This window comes from Mesoplodon densirostris, chromosome 8 (assembly GCF_025265405.1).
Source record: "Mesoplodon densirostris isolate mMesDen1 chromosome 8, mMesDen1 primary haplotype, whole genome shotgun sequence".
NCBI lineage: Eukaryota > Metazoa > Chordata > Mammalia > Artiodactyla > Ziphiidae > Mesoplodon > Mesoplodon densirostris.
The window spans coordinates 97,347,957-97,361,116 of record NC_082668.1 but is presented as its reverse complement, the minus strand read 5'-3'; the positions used below and the strand labels follow the sequence as shown (position 1 = coordinate 97,361,116).

At 38.9% G+C, this 13,160-nt stretch overlaps 1 protein-coding gene across 1 annotated transcript in view; it reads left to right on the top strand.

The window, feature by feature from the left end:
* The window catches only part of ZNF385B (zinc finger protein 385B), a 327,360-nt gene that overhangs the window by 291,437 nt on the left and 22,763 nt on the right, over positions 1 to 13,160 (top strand). The window contains exon 6 of the mRNA XM_060106809.1: positions 3,352 to 3,514. Coding sequence (XP_059962792.1) covers positions 3,352 to 3,514 — 163 coding nt within the window. The remainder of the gene's footprint in view (positions 1 to 3,351; positions 3,515 to 13,160) is intronic.

Genomic DNA, 13,160 nt, shown 5'->3' with positions numbered 1-13,160 from the left:
TTATCTTTTTTATTTGGACCAGTAGTGTCCTGAAAGATGTAGAGGATTTTGGAAAGTGAGGGGCTTTAGTAACAAAGATGGAGATGAATGGAAGAGAAAATTCCAAGCTGTCATTTCCTGTCAAAGCTATTCCTCTACCAGTGGCTGGTCAGGTAGCTACTGGAGTGACCTCTGAAAGAAAAACTTAAATACTAATGAATTCCCGTGTGGAGGTCAGTATGGTGGTTTGGGCAGCTCTCTAATTCTGGCAATTCTTGGCAAGGGGTTTCTTTGATCACTGCCAGTTTGGGGTGTATAGCAGCACTTTGGGGAGGAAATCAGAAAGCAGGCCATTAGAGCCAGACAGATAGGTGTCTGCTGACTAGTCACGGAGGTGTAAAATATTATAAGTCTGTTTGGTTAACCAAGTCTCTCAGAAGTGATACAAGAACCATCGTTGATTGGGCTTGATTGTGTTGCCTCGTTCATGGGTTTTCTGGCTCTTGTCCTTGTTTCTTTCATTCCTCAATTAAGGAGATTCCCAGATAACGAAGGCAGGTTAATCGTGTTACTATTCTAACAGTGTCTCTGTTTCACTTGAAGATTTGCCCAGGATTTAGAAGCTGTTGACACCTCAGATACAGTACTGAGGACAGCATAGTGCTACTACCAAGAATACCACAGGGTAATTGGAAAGATGCCAAGTGTGAATGCGTGGTGTCTGCCACTGTCTTAATTCCAAATCTTTCCCAAACAGTAGTCAGTAGAGGCTAAGAAGCCTTGTTTCGCTTTTCTCCATGCCTCAGAACTTAAAAGGAAAGTGAATCATGGCTCTGGAGAGCTCCTTCCAACTTGGCATCCAGTGAGTGTCACTCAGCTGGCTCTTTAGCCCAAGTGCTAATTGATACTGTTAACTTTCTGCAGTGATGCCAGGAAATAGTAATGAGCAAATGACACTCTGCTTATCTTGTGCTAGGAGGTTTTATTTAGAGAACTATACGTTTATTTAGCCAAAGCGCACTAAAGTAACATCTCACTGTTTAGTATACTTGGAAAGATGAATTATTAGGTCTCCTGATATCTTGTAGAAATTATTACATACCTAAGAAGTGCGCCTTTCTTAGCTTCTCAACAGAAGGATCAAGCCTAATGTACTCTACTGGTATATTTCCTATGAATTAAGAAGATATTCCCTACTCACAGAAACTTCTGTTAAAATATAATCCTTCTCGGAGTCATGAAAAGCAGTGTGCTTTCTTTGTGTATAATTTTTGTGTAATGTTTTACTTCTCATAAAATTATACTGTTTCCTTAGTGTGAGTATGTATATGTCTAACGTGAGGGTATATAGTTAAATAGGAGTATACACGTAAGCATTTCAGATCCCCATAATGGCTTCTCCACCTACGTGTGTGGCCTTGGATGAGTTGTTTAGCTTCTTGTGCCCAGTTTTCTATCTGTACCTGCCTTGCAGGGCACTGTGAAGCTTACATGAGAGAAACATGTATTACATTTCGAGCTGTTCTTGTCAGAGGCTCAGTAATATCAGCCATTATTATTATTTCTTCATGTTATCAATTTTAAAATTTTTATTTGTATATTTTCTTAACTTATATCTACCCAACTATATTTGCTGGCTTTAACCATTCTCAGAGGGTGATAAGACTCAAAATAATGTTACACTTTTCTCCTCTCTTGGGATTGGGTTTGTGTTTCAACTTGACAGAGAACAGCATGAGAAGTCCCTGAGCAAAGGAACCAAGAGCCGTGATAAGTCGATGGTGGTCTAAAACAATATTTACGAAAAGATATTCAGGAAGTTAGGGACTGTGTACAGTCAATAAAAGTCTGTTGGGCTTCCCTGGTGGTGCAGTGGTTGAGAGTCCGCCTGCCGATGCAGGGGACACGGGTTCATGCCCCATCCGGGAAGATCCCACGTGCTGCAGAGTGGCTAGGCCCGTGAGCTATGGCCGCTAAGCCTGCGCGTCCGGAGCCTGTGCTCGTAACGGGAGAGGCCACAACGGTGAGAGGCCCACATACCACAAAAAAAAAAAAAAAAAAAAAGTCTGTTGACCTTGGGTGATTGGAGTTATGTGCTAGGAAAATCACTTCTTTAATTGAAATGTAGAATTAAAACCTGGCTCCTTTTGTCCATTGCCACTCCTACCTACCTACCTACCTACATGCACACATGCACACATACATACCACCTGTATTCTACTTGTTGAGGAAAATGGATGAAAATATCAGTATAATCATCTTCAAACACATACAGGTGTATATACGGAAAACTGATGTAGAATAAAAGTTATTATTATTTTAGAAATCCTCTAACAGAAACTCATTTTATATGACAGGTTTATCATCCTCTTCACCTTTATAACTATGCTAATTACCATATAATATATGTCTTAGTTTGTTTTTTACATATATGTTTTAGTTTGTTTATATTTTCAGGGTCTATTAAAAATGAAATTGAAGCAAGTATACTTAGATTTTTGTTAATATGTTCATTACACTAGATGCCAAAAAGATAAAATCCTTATTCTTTAGGCAGAGGGGAATTTTCCAAATGTCAGCTTATTGACTAAATGTTTTCTTGTTTTGCTGTAACTTGTTTTTGTCGTTTGAAAATTTGTAATATTCACTTGCCTTGATCGCTTTTCTTTCTTTTGATCTAGTACTGAAGTCACAGTTTCACCTATGCTTTTTGTATAAGTGAATGTAATACTAACTGCTTTGACTTCAGAATCACATCTGAGCTCAGAAACAAGCATTGCCCCTACCTCCTTTGTGGCTAATATTGTCTCTTCTTAGAACTGGGATCATCAAAATGACACATGAAGCGCGTGTAGATGACTCCAAAAGGTAGTGCCATTTCCACTCACTAGCAGGTTGCTTTGTCACATCACTTGCTCTCAGAGCAGAGCCAAGAGGAACGTAGGTGCAGGGAAGACAGATTTGTAACTGAAGGGAAACTAAACGGAGTGGCTGTGGAAGGACATGCCCGGGTAGGACACTCAAAGCGGCTTGCTGCCAGCCAAGTGTTTGACAAGTAACCCCGATGGGCAGTGGTGGGAGGGCACTAATGACAAAGTTCACCTTCGCCCCAATTTTGTCCTGACCCTGTTGTCCACTCGTATAATGTCTGGTTTTGAAAGACACAGATCCTCTGTGTTGTATAGAAGGTTTCAATATGCAAAAAACTCTTAGATACCGGTCTACTATTCATTAAATGCCAAAAACATAGTTGAGTGCTGAGCTGTAAATGTCTGTGGTGCCTATGATTGAATGTACTTTTTTCCTGCATGATCATCCATTGTGCTGTTTGTAAGTAGCAAAAAAATGAGCCTGATTTGTTCTCCTTTGTAGAGCCAGGCCGAGGCCCACTACAAAGGAAGTAAACATGCCAAGAAGGTCAAAGCACTAGAGGCAACGAAAAATAAACCCAAAATGGTTTCTTCCAAGGACAGCGCAAAGGCTAATCCCAGCTGCTCCATCACTCCAATCACAGGCAACAACTCTGACAAATCAGGTCAATGACACTTTTTGTTCTTTACATTCTTTGTGTTCCTCCTGGTCCTCTGGCCTCACCCCATCCTCCTCCTCTCCGCTGTTGCATGTTACTCTCCATGATTTGTTTTTATAATATTAATATGTTCCCTTCACAGGAAGGGTTATGTGTTTGCACGGAATCTAAGCATTTGATAGGTTACCATTCCATGTTGTTAAATATACACATTTAAGTGTATATGTGTGTATGTAAATATATATATATATAAGTATATATGCATGAAAATAAGTGGAGGCTTCTTGGTCACATTGTGTTTAGACAAAAATCAAGAAATGGATCTAAAATACTGAGTTTATTATTCCTCTCTATTCATTTTACATTTGGTTTTTGCTATGGACTTTTTCAGTGAAGGAATCCTTAAATTTGTTTATTAACAGACATTTTCATATTTTCTTACCCCAGTAACAGGGAGTAGAAGGGCAAAAAGGTAAAGTTTTCTGAGAGAGCGGCATTATTAAGTGAATCTGGAAATGTGTTCAATAATAAGAGATTTTGATTCTTCAAGATATTCATAGAGTTCTCCTCAGAGTTACAAATGAACTCAAAGATTTTAAAGGAACTTTTCACGGTTATGAACTGACTAACAGAAGAACTTTATAAATTGGAAATGGGCTACTAGTGGAAGTGCCTCTTAAGCAGAGTATTTCATAGTTCCAGTGAATCAGCAGGTTTTCTGAGTAGGTTCAAACTGAATGATTCAGGGAGAAGAGAAAAAATTTATTTTTCCAGCAGGTATGCCATGAAATTGGGTGTTTAATAGCCTTTCACACATTCACATCTGCCCATCAGGACCCAAGATGAGTAAGTCACCTTGTTGCAGTGACTAACTGAGGAACAGTGCCTAGTAAGGGAAACTAAGAGAATAGATCCCTTTTTCTTATGTTTGATTCTCTCTTTAGGGACCTTTCTGTTGTTGGAAACACAAAGACACACACTTCTTGTCTTATTCTCTTCTGCTTTCCAAGTCACTGTAGAATTTGAGGAAGAGACTTAAGAATGCTTTCCTGTGGTTGCCCAGGGCCTTCGAAAAAGCACAAATCCCTTTGTAAGAGGAAGATTCAGAAAAGCCTGGTTAGATAAAGAGAGAGGGCCTCCCTGGTGGCGCAAGTGGTTGAGAGTCCGCCTGCCGATGCAGGGGATGCGGGTTCGTGCCCCGGTCTGGGAGGATCCCATATGCCGCGGAGCGGCTGGGCCCGTGAGCCGTGGCCGCTGAGCCTGCGCGTCCGGAGCCTGTGCTCCGCAACGGGGGAGGCCACAGCAGTGAGAGGCCCGCATACCGCAAAAAAAAAAAAAAAAGAGAGACTATGTAAGAAGTAACCACTATTGATGAGGTCCCACAGAGGCTGGTTCCCAAGGCTCTGCAGCCTGGAATGAGTGAGCTGACCCAGATTTGGTGATAAAGCCTTTTGTTCTTTGTGCGATAGAATCACCAAATCATGTTATCTGAGGAACAGATAATAAATACTGAATTATTACATTGCACTTTTCCCTTCTAAAGAACAAAGCCTTTTTATGTATATTAGCAAATTAATCTTTAACCCAGATCTATCAGATATTAGGGTCAAATATTATCTCCAGTTTATAAAGTAGCAAACCAAGGCGAGGTCCACATTGCGGCCATTATTTGCTCAGGGTTACCCAGTGTTCGGAAGAACAGGAGTCGTCATCTCCTGACTTCCTGCCTAGTTTCATTTTCTGCAGGATATTGTTGCCTCTATGAAATAATACTCTGTCAGGTTTTATTACCTGAATTATGCTCTTTACCGACAGAAGTACTTATAAGCAAAATGATAAAACAGTGGAGGTTAGTGTCACTCCATTCTTTCAGCTTATTTTGTGTCTCGAGCTAATAGCACAGTGAGAAGGTACTGTAAGCATTCCTGCATTGCTATTGCATGTGCTCAATGCTCCCATTAAGTTATATTATAATCTATATTACTATTATTTGCAGATTGGGTTTGCTCTAGGCATAGTAGATGACATTAAAATTAATGAGGGGAAAAAGTGTTAAAAATGGAAATAGAAAAGGATCAATGAGAGAAGAATCAATGAAAGAACAGAAGATAATTAAAGGGAGAAGGAAAGGTGTAGAAGAAGAAGAAAGGAAGAGAAAAAAAGTCAACAATTAGCGAGTAGACCCAAGAAAAGAGCAGTATAGAAATAGAAAATCCAAATAAAGGGGCTGGGTCAGAATCACAGCATACCTTAAATCTACAAGATGCCCAATGAGCATGTTAAAATAAAGTTCAGTGACTCAAGACTTTTATTCTGACTCTCAAATGCTAGTGAATGCTCAAGTGAAAGAGACTTTACAGACAATTGTGTTTGGCTAGCAGGCAATAGAAACACACCAGGGTCAAGTACAGCAGTGGTATAAACAAGGAAAGAGAACTGAGATCTAGAAGAACCCTAGGAGATGAGAGTGGGGAGAGAGGAAAACAAATCTCAACCACAGAGTCTCTTTCCCAGTAGCTATGTGATGGTCTTTAATCCAGTGTCCTCTGCTTCCTCTGACACTTCCCTATCCACCCTGCAAAGTACCTATGATCTAACAGTATTGACATCACCATGTCCCTGTCCAGACTTGGACTAGAAGTAATGCAAACTACCTGTATTTGGGGTTACCTCATTTTTCCATGTTTCCTTACTCAAATCTGTATACATTATTTGGCAATACATTGGTTAGGTCGTTCAAATTACTTTTTTGTTTCTCCATATTTTAAATACTAATACTAATGAAATATTTAGTTTGTCCTATTATATCTATAAAAGCAATACTAAAGCTGTTGAAAGATGGCACTATTTAAAGACAAAGTGGGTCATATTTGCTAAATAGATACATGTTTTGGTTACTTTCAACTGAACATCAGCTTGTAAGCAAGAATTCACATGTTTTTTTTTTTCTTTCTTCTTCTTTTTTTTTTTCACACGTGTTTTGTAGAATTTTCAAGTTAGAAAATTAGAAGTTTTGCCCAGATGGGAAATCTGGTCTAAACAATGTTAATACATAACCAGTTGTTAACCACCTATTTCTAAATCCTTAAAAAGCTCCCACAGCTTTGTCAGAGTCATCACATTTTTTGGTAACTTGTTTTGATTTCCTTTAAAACGCCATTTTAGAAGTTAGGAGACACGAAGACCAGTCCTTCATAAACAGTCTAGGTGGGATGTAGAGGGAAGCGGGAGGGAAGAGGAAGAAATGTGGTACTTAATTAACTGAAGTGTTTTATTTCAGACGACACTGCCTCTAAGGAGTCAGCCAAAAATTAGAGTAATAGTCACAGTGAACAGTCATGGTTGATTGACAGTTCTTAAGAGACCAAAATTCCCTAGCACTGGTCTTTTTCTTCTGAATGAAGTGTTCCTATCAAGTGGGCTTAAACAATATCTATGTGATTCTGAGATAGTTGAGTGAAAAGTAAATATGTTAGTAACTTGATGTCTCAGCTACCAGATTTCAAAATCCAGGCATTCACAACATCCATAGGATTGACTAATTCAATTTCCATTCTCATTCTTTAGCATCAATAACTTAGCAAGAGTATTGTTCAATGAGGGCAAATCCTGAGGAACAGGAAACAGCCAGATGTTAAGGGAGGGAGCTTCTGGGAGTGCAGCATCCTGGGATTCACTGAACATCAGTCAAGGAAGGGTGTGATTTCAGAGTATCTGACAAGGAGTGTGCGAGCCACAGATGACCTCGCTTTGCTCCTTGAGAGCACAGATTATTTATTCTAAGAAGTGGCCTAACAATCTTCCAAGAGCTATTGATAGAAAAGCCTTTTTACCTCCTTTTTTAGCAACTGGGTCAACTACTTTTTTATGATGCATTTGGAGACATAATTTAGATCATGTTGTAACTGGATCTGTGCAATACAAAGAAATTTGCTGTAATGGAGCTATCAGATATAAAAAGTTTAGGGTATCATGGAAAGCTTTCCTTTTTTTTTCCTCTCAAGTCAGTAAACAAAATGAGTTTAAACTACAGTAACAGGAATTTCATTTATTATAAGAAGCTCTGACCACATGATTGAAAAAAAAGTAAATATGTTTTACTTCAGGCAGGATAGCTGTCCTATTCACTTCTTAGAAGTTGGAGTAGTATTAAACGTAAAATCCAAAGAAATAGCTTTCTGGTCTCCTAGGATCTATCCCAGCTTTTAATGATGCATCAGTGGGAGTTCAAAACTTGGTAGGAAGGAGGAAAAAGGTGCTTTGGGAGAATTGGGATCAAGACACAGCAAGCATTAGGCAGCTTCAGGAAGATGGCTAGAACATATTGGCCAGACACTGTACCCAAATTTCTCCCTAGAGTTCAAGTGTCATAATGCCATATGACACAACACTTCTCTGTGATAATATGCCCCATACATCAAGTTGAATGCTCTTTGTGACAGCACTTAACCACTCATAAGAAGCTCAAAAACAAACAAACAAAAAAAACAACAACAAAAACAGAGCCTTTGGAAGACCTTATTTCTTGAAAATAATAAAATATTTTGATAATCAACCTAACGGTAAAATTTTGTGATAGTCGACCTAATCATCCATATGTCTAGTCTTTGGCACCAGATTTTTTTTAATTAATTAGATATCAAGATGGGGAAAATACATTTGTAGCTCAAAGTATATAAAGCCATTTAGAGCTAAACAGCTTTTAATCAGTTGCTGTCTAAAAAGACGAAAGAAGGTGGAATGATTCAAAATGCTATAGATATATTTATAAATGCCATTAAGAGCAAAGATGATGGAACCAGCATATTCTGCTTAAAATATAACAATAGGAACACCTTGAATTTGTTCAGTTGATAAAATCCAGTCACATAAATGTTTTCGTATGACCCGCTCATCAACCCTGTGACTGGTAAGGCCGATATTAGTATCCCTCTTTCACATATGCACACAACAAACTCTATATCCATTTGTTCACTTAACAAATATGTATTATCTATACTAAGTAGTATAGTACATCTGTAACATTGGCCATTTCAAGCGTGCAACAATGAACAGGAAGACATGTTCTTGCCCTCAAGAGATTCCAAAAGAAAAATAATATATAGTCTCCACCTTCAAGCTGCTCCCAAAAAAATGTGGTAACAGTGAAGAACCTGAGTCTTAGAAAGATTAACTGGCTTGTGTGAGGCTCTAAATGGCTTGCACACTCATATCCCAGTAGAGTCAGAGCAGGAACTCAGGGCTTCTTGTTCCATGAATATTCCACTGTTCCCCTTACTTCTAAGCTTCTCTGACTCAGAAGAGTAAATTCAAGTATAGTATCCCAATGGGAAAAGTCAGAAACCACTAACCCACTTTTTTAAAGAATTAATGAGTAGGACTATATATTACTTTTAAATTGTTTTCTGACTGTTGATATTTTTCAGTAGGAGCTATAGCAGTGACAGGGTCATTGAGGCTTTGTTTTTATTGATAATCCTTAGTTTCTGTGCAGTGTGTTGTCTGCATGATTTAACTGTAAGAGAACAAAGCTTTAGAAGTTACAGATCTTTTCAAGGCCAAGTTTGAATGAAAACACTCATTTCAGGTAAATGACAAGTGTTCTTAAAGCTCCAGCTTGACAGCTGTGGACTTTATGTGACTAGAGCCAAACACACTCACTGAGATGGAGGTCAGCAGTGGGCAAGGGCATCACCAATAGAGCAGAGCCTTGAACTGCCTCCTAAAGGGTCCAGTGGATTAGCCTGAATGCTGTCCGCATTTTCGGTAGCATTTTGAATCATCCCATCTAAACGATTTCCACTGGGCACAGGGACATTGTTTTCTCTATCCCACACACATGACTATACCATGGAGCCAGAGATGACAGTATCAGAAAAGACTTAAGAAGGAAGGAAAGAAGTGAGGATGCCTCAAAACTCATTTTAGTTTTCAGCATAATGTGCTTTTGCATGGCGGCAGTTCCTCAGGTGTGAACCAGAGCAGTATCAACTAGTACATCAGTATGATTTGCCTGGAAAGGCTGCAGTTCAACTTTTTATGGTCATCCTGTTATGTTATGAAGTACATTTTTCAATTTTGTCAAAGAGGCTTTCTGCCAAAGATACAAATGGAGACCCTCGCCTTGTCATTTTTATGGGTTTCCCTGTGTGTTTCACAGTTTTTATGTGTTGTTACAAATGGGGCCAAGTTTCCCAATGACAACTTCTCATTTCCACCGACTGCTGCAGGACTCCACTGATTAGCCAGCAAGGTCTTTGTAAATGCCTCTTTCCCCCATTTCTGTCTCTAGCAACAGGACCTTGTGCTGTTGAGTAGAAGAAAATGATAGTTTTTTGCTTTGGCAGCATCTGTCGTTTATAGATCAGCGCCACCATAAATTTGGCATACATCTATCCAAATACAGGAGGCCAAGACTTAGTATCCCTCATAAAAGTAATAGATTAACTATATTATGACAAACATCTTAAGTCTGAAATTCCGGGACACAATCATGTAGAACATAAATCGAGCTCCATCTGTCTAAAGAGAACAGACCATTATACTAAGGCTCATATTTCCATGAAATGTACATATATCATTAAGACTTTCAAAGTCAATTTAAAAAATGAAACTGCCTCCATCTTTGTCCATGCACCTTGAGTTTGACAGCACCATCCTGTCGGGCAAGGCTGAAGATTCTTAGGTAGTTAAGTGTTTGTCATCCTCTGCAAAGTAACTTCTGAAACTTCTGAGCATTTTATAGTGCTTTGAAGTAATACTGAGCATTCATTGTCAGGTTCTTCACTTCTGAAAGCTATTTCCTAGTGTTGCTCGAAGAAAGTGAACCATAAGTTGAGACTGACTTGTGATTTACTCCTCAGTAAATCTATTAACTTATGATTTACAAGGGCTATGTTATAAACCATTCTAAAAAGCAAAACCTTGGATATCTCCTTTTAAGGCTTATATCGCTGTTGAAAACTTTTCTCATCTTCAAACATATTTCACTGGTATTCATCTCTTTTGATTACATTTATTTACAGCCTTTCTGCATCAGATAAATATTGGAATATAAAAGGACTTTGTATGTACACTGAATAATTTTATAAATGTACAACCATAACTGCCCTTGAGATTTTAACAAAGGTTATTGCTTACATTTTTATGACGTTCAACTTATTTGCTTCAGGAAGAATTCTCTTACATTAATGTAATTTTTCTGAAATAAGTAGATGAAGAAATAGAACTACTCAGTAGATATTCGTAGATTCTTTGTGCAGAGCATTGGCACTCGGTACTTTTGGGGATTCTGGGCCCAATTCTAATGATGCTTATAGCCTAATGCCACACAAATTTAACTCTATAATATAAAGCTTAAAGTGTTTTTCATAGAAACATTTCTAAAGTATTTTCCTCTTCCCTAACATCTTTCTCTGAGAATCAGGTTCACTGTCATGGACACCGGGCATATCATTATGCAGTAACGGTTTGGTGCTCTCATTTCTATAGACCAGCATAACCCAATAAAACATTCTGTGGTGAAGGAAATGGTCTATAATCTCGGTTGTCCAACATGAGTGCCCTGAGCCACACATAGCTATTCAGCACTTGAATTGTGGTTTATGCTCCTGAGCAACTGAATATTTAATTTTATTTAATTTAAGTAGCCACACATGGCTACCATATTGGACAGCAGATCTATATAGACAGTGGTACTCTTTGCTCTTTTGACTAGCTATGATTCTAGAGAAGGCATTAAATTCTCTGAGCCTCTCTTTTCCCATTTGTAAAGTGGGAATGCCCTCCCTACAAAACAGCAGTGTTGCATGAATCAAATGAAATGATTGTGAAAGGGCTTTGCAAAGTGTAAAGCATGATTAAAGCAACTCTTATTGATATTCTTACAGTTTGCCTGTTTGGTTTTGGTCCTCCTGTGGGGTCTTATTTCAGCTGTCCCTTCTTGCTGATTTCAGTGAGAGGTGACAACTGCCCCTTGTGGTAGTCAGCTATCATCATCTTTCATTATGCTGTACCCAATATAGTATATTCTAGAAAACCAGATCCAAGCTTATTAGACTTATATGCAAAAAATAACTTTAACAGCAGTACTACTGATAATTAATGTGTATCATTATGTGCTTGATACCACTGTGCTAAACATTTTATATAGACTATCTTATTTAATTATAACAATCCTTTGTTGGATACTAGAAAATGAGACCTAGAGAGGGGAAATAATGGCTCAGAGTCGTTCAGATGAAAAGTAGTTTCAAGGTCTCACCTAGGCGGTCCCTCGAATTCACTAACATGATATGCTGCCTTTAGATGAAGGTTCATGGGCTTTACTGCACATGCTTTTTGAAAACTGTTTGAGATTCTTTTTCACTAGGTGACACTTCCAGAAGTCTGACAGCTCAGAAAGGTGTGTTATTTCTTTCCCCATCCTATTTTACAACTGTTTTATTTTTTAAAAAATCAAGTTTTGAGTGGCTTTGGATAAAGATGTATTAACTATGGTAGGATTTTTGAGAGCACTTACCTACTTTGCATGTATAGCATAGTAGAAAGAGCATGAGCTTGATTCACTCCACCTCTCACTGACCATATAACCTTGACCAAGTAACGTTCACTGACCTTCTATTTCCCCATCTATAAAATGGGAGAGCTGATATCTACCTCCCAGGGTTGTTGCCAGGAATGATGAACTAATAAATGTTCCTGGCTCACTGCCTATCACGTAATAGACAGTCAATAAATAGTAGCCATAAAAAGCAACCATTTATTCAAAGAAATTTCCAGACTCTTTCCTTTTGAATCTACGATCATTTCAGGCCATGCAACAGTTACATCCCTACACTTACATCCCTTTATGTGCTTGTTTTATTAGCTCATGGTAATTATTTGCATTTGTGTTTTCATTCGAGGACATTAAGACTTGATGATCTGACTCTCCCAGTGGGGCATTTAAAGATGTGGAATGACCTTCTTGATCTTCCTCACATTTTTAAAAAAATTTATTTATGTATATTTATTTATTTTTTGGTTGTGTTGGGTCTTCGTTTCTCTGTGAGGGCTTTCTCTAGTTGCGGCAAATGGGGGCCACTCTTCATCGCGGTGCACGGACCTCTCACTGTTGCGGCCTCTCTTGTTGCGGAGCACAGGCTCCAGACGCGCAGGCTCAGTAGTTGTGGCTCAGGCGCCTAGTTGCTCCGCGGCATGCGGGATCCTCCCAGACCAGGGCTCGAACCCGTGTCCCCTGCATTAGCAGGCAGATTCCCAGCCACTGCGCCACCAGGGAAGCCCCTTCCTCACATTTTTGTGTAATGGAGGAAATGTCTTTCTACTCATTCTTCCACTGGTTAATGTATCTCATCCATTATGTCCCCTGCAGCTCCTGGTACTCCATCCTGCACACAGCAGTCACAGAGTCAGCATATATTACATTAATATCATTAAGAACAATTTAACAGGGGAAGCTCTGGTACCCTCCCTAAAATATGGACAGGACAAGAAGACACTGGTTAGCTCTCTTTCTTCATATTCAGTAAGATGGATGCCCCACCTCCTAGGTCAACGCTCTGTTCTGTGTGTAGCTACAGTATTAAAACAAGGGACAACCCAACATATCTTCATTTGTTGAGGAAGAAAACTGGGTACTACCGTGAAGAAG